The following is a 12926-nucleotide window of genomic DNA, read 5'->3' as shown; positions in this document are numbered from 1 at the left end:
ATGGGTACTTTTCGGTTTATCCGGCTTATTACCATTATTATGTATTGACGTTGATCACGTCTCCGTGGACGGCTTGCTGTCTACTTCGGTTGTGTAATTCAGATGTTGTGCATGCTGCTGCTGGTAAGGGCATGTGTTGCGTAATATGCAGCATGTGTCCGCGTATCATTTTTGCCACGGATGCAGTTGGCGTTGCTGTACATTTATCATGTTTTGGAGTGTCAATCCCATGCACTTTGAAATGTAATAAACTGTCTAAAAAGGTTGCAGCCCGGACCCCACCGCTGTTACTCTCTGGCCGTTGCACAAGCCATATCGGAATTTGCGACATGCTAAAACAATGAGTCCAGTGTAAAACCACCCGGGTAACTCCCAGGATCAAAATGGGCATTGGAAAGTGATCGCTTTATTGAGATGATTATGGTACTACCACAGGGTATTGTGAACGGTTCAGTAGGAGGAGAGGTCTGGATTTATAAGTATCACAGTACCGGTAAGAAGCGCCGGGTGGGGGATGCCCTCCACTGGGGTACAAATTCTGTCATTATTAGTATACGATCATGCAATGTTTCTATCTGCAAGCTGTCATAACTCAAACGATCCCCGTTATTGTTCGATTGAGAAATGGAGTGACCCACACCTCTGATACCATATGTGAGGAACCCAAAAATCTGATGCATGCGTAAAACACCCACAATGGGAATACGTAAACGTCAAAACACCAACAAAATACATTTTAATATAAGAAAAAAATAGGTGGCCCCATAACGGATCTGTCTGTGTGTGTACATACAGACGGAGGATGCAGGGGCTAACCTGTGTGCGATCGGAACGGTGCATTTTCTGACCAATGTCACTGTGGATGGCGCACACGCTGACGCACACCGGAGCTGTGTCTTTGCGATGCAAGGGCATGGTGGATGGTGGAGCGCATATGAATGGTGCGTTACGAATAAAATTAAACAAAACAAACCGCTGGAAGCAGCCATGCGAGCAGGATACCTTGAGAGCGATCGCGAATGGGTTGCGTGTCTGGAAGAAGCCTCGCTCTTTCAGATGCCGTACCAGCTTCTTCAACTCTTCGCTACCATTCTGCTGTATTCCATGCCAGCAGATACCAAGGCTCTCTGGGATAAATTCTACGACGAATTGGCTCGCGATTACGAGTACCAGTACCGCCAGCTGACCAACAAAGAAGATATGCTAAATCTTCTTGGTTCTTTCGCTAAAGTCACGTACAAGAGAAGTTATACAATAAAAAAAATTAAACATAATAAAATAATTCTCACGACGTTTCGGCCACAACGCAAGCCGCCGTCCTCAGGTGAAAACCAGGTCTGTCGAGGCGACAGCGTCTGAATGAAACAGCACACGTGCTTGGAGCATATAGATAAGCTGGGTTGGAAGGGGGGGAAAGGGCGCCTTGACAAAAGAATTTGCATATCAAGAGCAAGTTAGCATATTTATGGAAAATACAGGTATGTGATTAGTACTACTTATGCCCGTGCATTATGCAGGATTAGCAGCATCAAAGGGAGGGGATATGGGATATGCAGGTATGTGATTAGTACTACTTATACCCGTGCATTATGCTGGATTAGCAGCATCAAAGAAAATAAAAGAAATGGTAAAGTTCAAGACCCTTCACAGCCTCCACGAGTTCCTCACGGCAGGTGGGATGGCTCTGTCGGACTTTGACGACCTCCCGCAGCTATCCGAGTACCCACACTTGGTCTTGGACTCGCTGCTTGAGAACAACCATATCTGCCGCGAATTGGACACGAAGGACTTCCCATTTCAACTTCGGCACAAACAGTTCCCCATTGTCCCAGCATTCGCGATGACCATCAACAAGGCGCAAGGGCAAACTGTTCACAACCTGGGATTATATCTACCAACGCCATGCTTCTCGCACGGCCAACTGTACGTGGCACTATCGCGAGTCACGGCAAGATCCAACATCAAGGCGCTTATTGACGGACCTGACGACGAGGAGGAAGACGGAGTGTACACGAAGAATATCGTGTATCGCCAGATATTTCAATGAGTTGCATTCTATTATTGAATAAGTTGCATTTTTTAATATTGTCGATTGAGCGTCTCATAAAAATTCATATAATCTCACAAAAATAAACATAAAACAATCACCAAAACATGTATATTGTGTCCAGCCACTTTCAACTCCCCACCAACCAAGTATATACACACCGCCCGCGAAGCGGGCGGCGACTGCTAGTAATTGAACAAACCCATTATGAGCTCTTGAGATTATGAATCGTTACAATTCTAATGACTCCAGACTCAGACTATAGAGGGTTATTTTATGTAGCCTGTAACACTGCTTACGACCCCGGAATCACGATCTAGCAACGACAACGACGAAACAGCAACCAGCCAGGACCCGATATTCTACAAAAACAGCCCCGGACCTCGTTCCTCCCCCTCTCTTATTCTCGTTGTGAATCTACCCCCACCCTTTGTCCCGCCTTCCCTTATTTAACTCTTTATATCCTAGTTTTTTTTTCCTATCGGTTAGACGCGAGTGTCGTTCTTGTTTTAGCAGTTAACAAAATCCAAAACTCAACGTTAAACATCCTTGCGGCCGATAGCGTACTTTTGACTCAATAACACCGCTGCTGTTACTACGCTCACATGGAGCAGAGAGGCTCTCCACAGCCCCACGCACACGGAGGCAAGAAGCCATTCAATTGCTCTGTGTGTGAGAAGTCCTTTTCACGGTCATCACATCTTAAGAGACACCAGAGAACACACACGGGCGAGAAGCCGTTCCTGTGCCCTGTGTGTGGGAAGACATTTGCACGGTCATCACATCTTCAGAGACACCAGAGAACACACACGGGCGAGAAGCCATTCCTGTGCCCTGTGTGTGGGAAGATATTTGCACAATCATCAACTCTTCAAAACCATCAGAGAACACACACGGACGAGAAGCCATTCTTGTGCTCTGTGTGTGGGAAGGCATTTGCACACTCGTCAACTCTTCAAACTCATCAGAGAACACACACGGGCGAGAAGCCATTCCTGTGCCCTGTGTGTGGGAAGACATTTGCACGCTCATCAAACATGAACAGGCATCAGAAGGTCCACAATGATAGGAAACTGAAATCAAAAGCTGAAATTCAAGGTGCTGGAATGAATCCTCAAGAAGTTTCCACCTTCGATCCCATGCAGTTGGATCCCGAGAGATGGCTGGATGTAATGGAGTGGCTCGAGAGTCAACCAGAGAGCTCGGGGTGACTGAAAAAAAATATTAAGTCATGTGGCTATACCTATTAAGCCGTATCGAGTACTTTTGTGTGTAATTTTAGCCATTTTAGTTTTACAGTTTTTGTGAGTTAAATGACGTGCACAGTGGTGGTTTGTAATGTTATCGGATTACTTGCCGAAGTGGTGTAATGAGCACTGGTTGTGAGAGGGTTCAATTGTTGTCGTTAAGTGTTCCTGTTGAACTAAAGTTGGAATGCGTCTGGAGGTACATCTTTACTCAACATTTTAAAGTTTTTTTCAAGTATATAGCTTGTTTTGGTTGGTATTAATCAACTTTAGATTTCAGGATGTACTTTGATGACGCGTTCGTATGATATATGGCCTTGACTTCAACATAGACGCACATGTGGTGAACTAATAAGGAAATCATGGAAAATGATACTTTAGCGCTTTGGTATTCCTGGAACGGAAATAGTTTGCATTGTACTGGAAATGTAATAAATATTCCCTTCGAGTTTTGACGTAAACATGATTGCAGATGAATAAAAACGTATTTTTAACAAATGTTTGTCCGGTCTTTATTTTATAATGTTCCTAGCAAAAACATGTTCAGATAATTTCAGGTGGAGGATCTCCGTCTAACAAGTGTGCCCTTAACCGGCAGCATCTTGGCTGTCTACCCGATTAAACACGTGTTCCTTGAGGGGAAAGGTCCCCGTAGTTAATCGTTCATCAACGTACCAGTCCCTAATCCCGAAGTATGTCGGGGATAAACTGTACTCTATAACATGTAAACTGTAATACTATGAACGATAACGCTCAAATCTCAGCTCAGATAGGATCATCTCAATTATTTCCATAGCATGTTGGTGTCCCGTAAGAGGATAACGGCTTACCAGATTAACGCTATCGATCGACGCCTTTGATATAGTCTTACATTGTTAACTCTCACACTGTGAACGTTAACAATTTGAACTCCAACAATATAATTTAAAAACATTAACGTATACATTTGAAGAATATACAAATAACCGTAAACAAGTGTTAAAGTAAACTCCAAATTTGTGAACTCTAACAATATAACCTATGAGCTACTAGCAGTCGCCGCCCGCTTCGCGGGCGGTGTGTATATGCTTGGTTGGTGGGGAGTTGAAAGTGGCTGGACACAATAGACATGTTTTGGTGATTGTTTTATGTTTATTTTTGTGAGGTTATATGCATTTTTATGAGACGCTCAATCGACAATATTAAAGAATGCAACTTATTTAAATATAGAATGCAACTTATTCAAATATCTGCCGATACACGATATTCTTCGTGTACACTCCGTCTTCCTCCTCGTCGTGAGGTCCCTCAATAAGCACCTTGATGTTGGATCTTGTCGTGACTCGCGATAGTGTCACGTACAGTTGGCCGTGCGAGAAGCATGGCGTTGGTAGATATAATCGCAGGTTGTGAACAGTTTGCCCTTGCGCCTTGCTGATGGTCATCGCGAAGGCTGGGACAATGGGGAACTGTTTGCGCCGAAGTCGAAATGGGAAGTCTTTCGTGTCCAATTCGCGGCGGATATGGTTGTTCTCAAGCAGTGAGTCCAAGACCAAGTGTGGGTACTCGAAAAGCTGCGGGAGGTCGTCAAAGTCCGACAGAGCCATCCCACCTGCCGTGAGGAACTCGTGGAGGCTGTGAAGGGTCTTGAACTTTACCATTTCTTTTATTTTCTTTGATGCTGCTAATCCTGCATAATGCACGGGTATAAGTAGTACTAATCACATACCTGCATTTCCCATATCCCCTCCCTTTGATGCTGCTAATCCTGCATAATGCACGGGCATAAGTAGTACTAATCACATACCTGCATTTCCCATAAATATGCTAAATTCCTCTTGATATGCATATTTTTTTGTTAAGGCGCCCTTTCCCCCCCTTCCAACCCAGCACGTGTGCTGTTTCATTCAGACCCTGTCGCCTCGACAGAGCTGGTTTTCACCTGAGGACGGCTGCTTGCGTTGTGGCCAAAACGTCGTGAGAATTATTTTATTATGTTTTATTTTATTACTTCCCTTCAACGTGACTTTACTGAAAGAACCAAGAAGATTTACCATTTCTTCTTTGTTGGTCAGCTGGCGGTACTTGTACTCGTAATAGCGAGCCAATTCGTCGTAGAATTTATTCCAGAGAGCCTTCGTATCTGCTGGCATGGAATACATCATTATCGTAGCGAAGAGTTGACGACGCTTGTACGGCATCTGAAAGAGCGAGGCTTCTTCCAGACACGCAACCCATTCGCGATCGCTCTCAAGGTAGCATGGCTGCTTCCAGCGGTTTGTTTTGTTTTATTTTATTCGTAACGCACCATCCATATGTGCTCCACCATCCACCATGCCCTTGCATCGCAAAGACACAGCTCCGGTGTGTGTCAGCGTGTGCGCCATCCACAGTGACATTGGTCAGCAATTGCACCGTTCCGATCGCACACAGGTTGGCTCCTGGATCCTCCGTCTGTATGTACACACACAGACAGATCCGCTATGGGGCCACCTATTTATTTCTTATGAAAAAATATTTGTTGGTGTTTTTACGTTTACGTATTCCCATTGTGGGTGTTTTACGCATGCATCAGATTTTTGGGTTCCTCACATATGGTTATCAGAGGTGTGGGTCACTCTCAATCGAACAATAACGGGGATCGTTTCAGTTATGACAGCTTGCAGATAGAAACATTGCATGATCGTATACTAATAATGACAACATTTGTACCCCAGTGGAGGGCATCCCCCACCCGGCGCTTCTTACCGGTACTGTGAGACTTACAAATCCAGACCTCTCCTCCTCCTGAACCGTTCACAATACCCTGTGGTAGTACCATAATCATCTCAATGAAGCGATCACTTTCCAATGCCCATTTTGATCCCGGGAGTTATCCGGGTGGTGTCACACTGTACTCATTGTTTTAGCATGTCGCAAATTCCGATATGGCTTGTGCAACGGTCAGAGAGTGACAGCGGCGGGGGCCGGGCTGCAACCTTTTTTGACAGTACATTTCAATGTGCATGGGATTGCCACTCCAAAACATCATAAATGTACAGGAACGCCAACTACATCCGTGGCAAACATGATACGCGGACACATGCTGCATATTATACAACACATGCCCTTACCAGCAGCAGCATGCACAACATCTGAATTACACAACCGAAGTAGACAGCAAGCCGTCCATGGAGACGTGATCAACGTCAATACATAATAATGGTAATAAGCCGGATAAACCGAAAAGTACCCATTGTACCCATCAAACAGTCAGCTGGGTTGCCCCATGGGGGTATTGACCCATGGGCGAAACTGTAGGGTGCGCTACGCAACTGGCCGTGGTCCCGGCAGGTGAAGCTGCCAGCTCAGTCCGCTAAGACTTACTGTATAGCGACCCCTGCCTACTCGTAGGGTAAAGTTGTTTGGGGACTCCACTAATCGCAGCACGCAGCACCCATTTTTTACATAAATAAACGTAATATTAGCGTAACTACCATTCGCACACTTGCATACACACCACACTCACACAGCGCAGGGTCCGCGCCCACAGTGCACTGCGGCGCAGACCTTGCCAAACCTATGCTATCGCTCTCTTCCGGGCGTGTTAATTATTTATTTTTATCGAATCAAAGTGAGCTGTGGCTTTTTGCCGGCTGTTTTATTTTCATCGAATCAGAGCGAGCTGTTTGGGCGGGTCCGTAAATAAATTAACGTCCAGATACGCACGCAGACGACCAAACCAGCGTAGTTGTTTAAGATTCGTCGTAGAATTTATCCCAGAGAGCCTTCGTATCTGCTGGCATGGAATACATCAGAATCGTAGCGAAGAGTTGACGACGCTGGTACGGCATCTGAAAGAGCGAGGCTTCTTCCAGACACGCAACCCATTCGCGATCGCTCTCAAGGTAGCATGGCTGCTTCCAGCGGTTTGTTTTGTTTTATTTTATTCGTAACGCACCATCCATATGTGCTCCACCATCCACCATGCCCTTGCATCGCAAAGACACAGCTCCGGTGTGTGTCAGCGTGTGCGCCATCCACAGTGACATTGGTCAGCAATTGCACCGTTCCGATCGCACACAGGTTGGCTCCTGGATCCTCCGTCTGTATGTACACACACAGACAGATCCGCTATAGGGCCACCTATTTATTTCTTATAAAAAATATTTTGTTGGTGTTTTTACGTTTACGTATTCCCATTGTGGGTGTTTTACGCATGCATCAGATTTTGGGTTCCTCACATATGGTTATCCGAGGTGTGGGTCACTCTCAATCGAACAATAACGGGGATCGTTTCAGTTATGACAGCTTGCAGATAGAAACATTGCATGATCGTATACTAATAATGACAGAATTTGTACCCCAGTGGAGGGCATCCCCCACCCGGCGCTTCTTACCGGTACTGTGAGACTTACAAATCCAGACCTCTCCTCCTCCTGAACCGTTCACAATACCCTGTGGTAGTACCATAATCATCTCAATAAAGCGATCACTTTCCAATGCCCATTTTGATCCCGGGAGTTACCCGGGTGGTGTCACACTGTACTCATTGTTTTAGCATGTCGTAAATTCCGATATGGCTTGTGCAACGGTCAGAGAGTGACAGCGGCGGGGGCCGGGCTGCAACCTTTTTTGACAGTACATTTCAATGTGCATGGGATTGCCACTCCAAAACATCATAAATGTACAGGAACGCCAACTGCAGTCCGTGCCAAACATGATACGCGGACACATGCTGCATATTATGCAACACATGCCCTTACCAGCAGCAGCATGCACAACATCTGAATTACACAACCGAAGTAGACAGCAAGCCGTCCATGGAGACGTGATCAACGTCAATACATAATAATGGTAATAAGCCGGATAAACCGAAAAGTACCCATTGTACCCATCAAACAGTCAGCTGGGTTGCCCCATGGGGGTATTGACCCATGGGCGAAACTGTAGGGTGCGCTACGCAACTGGCCGTGGTCCCGGCAGGTGAAGCTGCCAGCTCAGTCCGCTAAGACTTACTGTATAGCGACCCCTGCCTACTCGTTAGGTAAAGTTGTTTGGGGACTCCACTAATCGCAGCACGCAGCACCCATTTTTTACATAAATAAACGTAATATTAGCGTAACTACCATTCGCACACTTGCATACACACCACACTCACACCGCGCAGGGTCTGCGCCCACAGTGCACTGCAGCACTGCGGCGCAGACCTTGCCAAACCTATGCTATCGCTCTCTTCCGGGCGTGTTAATTATTTATTTTTATCGAATCAAAGTGAGCTGTGGCTTTTTGCCGGCTGATTTATTTTCATAGAATCAGAGCGAGCTGTTTGGGCGGGTCCGTAAATAAATTAACGTCCAGATACGCACGCAGACGACCAAACCAGCGTAGTTGTTTAAGATTAACGTACCAGTCCCTAATCCCGACGTATGTCGGGGATAAACTGTACTCTATGACATGTAAACTGTAATACTATAAACGAAAACACTAAACATTAAACTATTATAAACTAGTGTTATAATTCATAACCATATAAACGGAGTTAAGGTATTATACTATCATTAGAATCATTAGAATCACAGTGTGGTCGTATAAGAATCGCTAATATGTATGTATAGTGTACGTGCAAGGATCGGATAAAAATTATCACAATTACAACATGGTCATATTACAATCACGATTTTCACTGCTAGATGTCATCGAATACACCTAGCACCTTCAACTATACACATTATACAGCCAACTCGTAAATGGGGCGGTATATGACAGCCTTCGCTGCTGTCGACGGGGCCAAGCAGCGAGTGTTTAACTCCATTGTTTCAGAATTCGTGTCATCAACCGGTCACAGCGCCTTGTCCAAACTACATCTCCCCAACAAGGCAGCCTTCCCTATGCTGTGTATTTTAGCATTATATTTACGGACGCACTTGCAGATAACAATTCGTCTAGAAAAGGCAGGCGACTTGTTCTACCAACACGATTTCAAATTTCTATCCGAAAGAAGTATGAGTTCATTCATGAGTAGTATTCACTAAGCACCGATGACACTAACCTACACACCGCTATGATTAAACAACGTTAAACTTTAGTCGCTCATTCCAGCTCAGACATGATAATAGCAATTATTTCCAAATCCGTGTGGGGTCCCACGAGAACAGGGCACGTCCACAAACTCTCAAATTGTAAACTCACATTGTATACTCTAACATTATAAACTCTAACAACATAACCTTTAAACTATGGGCTACACATTGTAACGCTTTAAAATAACACTACAAACTAGTGTTATAGTAAACTATAATGTTGTGAAATCTAACAATATAAGCTATGAGCGATACATTATAACGCTATAAAATAACATCATAAACTAGTGTTACGGATTAGAACACCGTACATTGAAGTGTGATAATCGAATCTCATTCGAATTCTTAGCTTCACACCGTGGTCCTCTAGGAATCACACTTTGCTCGTCAGTATGTAACATGTCTGTATGTAATATGTATGCATGAGATATGTCTGTATGTAGTATGTATGCATGTAACATGTATGTATGTATGTAATATGGACGTGCAAACCAATGGTGGGAAATGTGAAACATGAAGGTGCAGGATCAGGATGGGATTACAATTATTTGAATAACACTTTGGTGGTATTAGGATTAAGCTGTCCACTGCTGGATGAATGTTCCATCTCAATGGCATCAAATAGCAATATTCAGTATGAATATATAAATAATCGAACAACCCCAATATAAGCCAGTGCAATTATAAATCCTTAAAATTGTAATGACTCCAGACTCAGACTACAGAGGGTTATTTTATTTAGCCTTTAACGCGGCTTAGGACCCAGGCGTCAAAATATAGCAACGATGACGACGAGACGGCAAACAGCCCCGACCAGAATCCCTGCCAACACAGCCCCGAACCTCGTTTCTCCCCCTCTCTTATTCTCAGCATGAACCTCCGTCCACACTTGGTCTCGCCTTCCCTTCTCGAAATCTCTCTATCTTGTTGTCACCACTTGTCCCTTAGTTGACGCACTGTCTTTACATCACCCACCTCGATGACCTCGACCGGAACCGGCCATGGGCGGGCATACCCGATGGCACCTGTGGGCAATACAACCATGCCCTCTCCCTGACCAACCATGGAAGCACGTGCTCCCGTCGGCCCGTGTTCTTTTCATAAGCGGCTTGCGCTCTGGTGGGGAAATGTCTTCGTTAGGAATTGTTTTGCAACGTTCAGGTCCAGAATACCGAAGTATACCGGGGATAACCTGTACTTAAAAACACGTAAACTGATAACACTATAAACAATAACACTGAACATTAAACGTCTATAAACTATCAACTGGTTGAATAATTTATACCACCATAAACGGAGGTACGATATTTTAATCTCATTAGAAGTATTAAATCGCACTCTATACATATGTATGTAAATTATCTGTTAAATCGAACCAGGGGTCGGATATGTGAACTGTGGGGGGTACAGGGCAAGAATCGCATTAAATTTCGATTTAAAGCTTTCGTGACTGCAGGGATTTATCTTCTTGGTTCTTTCGGTAAAGTCACGTAGAAGGGAAGTAATAAAATAATAAAAATAAAACATAATTAAAATTCAGCCACAACGCAAGCAGCCGTCCTCAGGTGAAGAACGAAACACCACCAAGCTTGGAGCGTATATTTAAGCTGGGTTGGAGGGGGGGAGGTTGGAAGAAGAGCGCCTTGACAAAATAATTTGCATATCAAGATGATTTTAGCATATATATGGTAAATGCGTAGGAGGTGGGCGGGGGGTTTCAAGTCATATTATGTCCGTGCATTATGCAGGACCAGCAGCATCAAAGGGAGGGGATGGGGGTAGCATTAACAAAGGGATGGAATGTTAATAGTATGTAGGTGCAGTTACTAAACAACCACGTAAAAAAGACCGCAGTCCACTGACTGGCATTGTCAAAATATCTTGTATTCTCCACAGCGAATGGATTCTTTGCTCCCCTGCAAGTCTCCTCTTACCACTCTCTCATTGACATATTTCGTTGCTTCCTCTTAGTATCTTTCACGCGACGGTCAATGGTATAGAGTATAGCAGATTGTATAAATAGTATAAAATTGTAATGTTTAATACAATGTATAAGGTAATATACAGTATCGTAAATGTATAGTGAACATACAGCAGTGTGGTATACAGTAGGGTGGGTAGAATAATACTTAGGGTAATATTATAGTCGAAGGTATAGAGTGGTGTATAGTAATACAGTATATAATTTAATGTTGAGTTTGTCTATGGTAGTATATAGTACGGGGTAGACCCGTGTGATGTAAGAGAAAAAAGTTTAGCTGGAAGCATATTATATTTTTTGCGACGTAGAATTGTAATGTATTACTTACTTTTAGTAGCTCAGCTTATTGGAGTATATTTAGTATACTGATGATACTATGTAGTTTATACTTTAGTTTTTTACGTGGTTGTTTATTAACTGCAGCTACATACTATTAACATTCCTTCCCTTTGTTAATGCTACCCCCATCCCCTCCCTTTGATGCTGATAATCCTGCATAATGCACGGGCATAAGTAGTACTAATCACATACCTGCATTTCCCATATCACCTTCGTTTGATGTTGCTAATCCTGCATAATGCACGGGCATAAGTAGTACTAATCACATACCTGCATTTACCATGAATATGCTAAATCCCTCTTCATATGCAAATTCCTTTGTCAAGGCGCTCTTCCCCCTCCAACCCAGCTTAAATATACGCTGCCAAGCCTGGTGGTGTTCATTCAGACGCTGTCTTTCTGACAGACCTGTTCTTCGCCTGACGGCTGCTTGCGTTGTGGCCGAAACGTCGTGAGAATTATTTTATTATTTTTTATTTTTATTATTTTATTATTTACATTCTACGTGACTTTACCGAAAGAACCAGGAAGATGAATCCCTGCAGTCACGAAAGCTTTAAATAGAAATTTGGTGGAACATGTTTTTTGTCGTTTATTGTGAAATTTCGGTCACAGTTCCTATGATCACTGTTACATTGCTTATGGCTTTATTTTGGTGATTTCAAAAATATTTTTGGTTTAGCCATGTTTGTTGTAGTCCGGAGTTAGAATGATGGCTTTAATCTAAGTTGTCTTGTGGTTGTTGTTGTTTGACTGGCATCCCACTGGGATTTTTGCACAGCGTTGGTGTACGGTTCTTTTTTCTGGAAGACGTTGCAGTTTTTCCATGGATTTTTCTGTTTGCGCATAGTCACTTTGAGATGTTTTCTAGTTCATGTTTTTGTTTTTTATTTGTTGCGGTTGCACCCGATTCAAGAGCCGAATGGCTCACAGGGCTATACCAAATACATGAAAATGAAATTAAACTGTTAAGGCTATATGGGGGATCTTTCTGTTTGTGTTAGGTGCTCGCTAACAGCACTTGCCCCTACAGTCTGTCCAGGCTATATGGGGGGTCTTTGTCTTAGGTGCTCACTAACAGCACTTGCCCCAACATTCTGTGCAGGCTATACGGGGGATCTTTGTGTTTGTGTTAGGTGCTCGCTAACAGCACTTGCCCTGACATTCTGTCCAGTCTACACGGGGGATGTTTGTCTTTGTGTGTTGGGAGCAAGTTTGAGTGGCGTGTAGCCGTGGGAGTTGAACGGGAGCCTGCTGCTACTGACAGTCGT

General features: G+C 43.9%; 1 protein-coding gene across 1 annotated transcript in view; it reads left to right on the top strand.

Moving 5' to 3' along the window:
* Positions 1–1840: 1840 nt before the first annotated feature.
* LOC144737829 (uncharacterized) overlaps positions 1841–12926 on the top strand; it is a 54987-nt gene continuing 43901 nt past the window's right edge. Inside the window, exons 1-2 of the mRNA XM_078620704.1 lie at positions 1841–1923; positions 2757–3092. Of these exons, the coding sequence (XP_078476830.1) occupies positions 1841–1923; positions 2757–3092 (419 nt within the window). The remainder of the gene's footprint in view (positions 1924–2756; positions 3093–12926) is intronic.

This window comes from Lampetra planeri, chromosome 74 (assembly GCF_965212315.1).
Source record: "Lampetra planeri chromosome 74, kcLamPlan1.2.h2, whole genome shotgun sequence".
Taxonomy (NCBI): Eukaryota; Metazoa; Chordata; class Hyperoartia; order Petromyzontiformes; family Petromyzontidae; genus Lampetra; species Lampetra planeri.
Note: the sequence above shows the minus strand (reverse complement) of the source record. Positions and strands in the feature narration are given on the sequence as shown.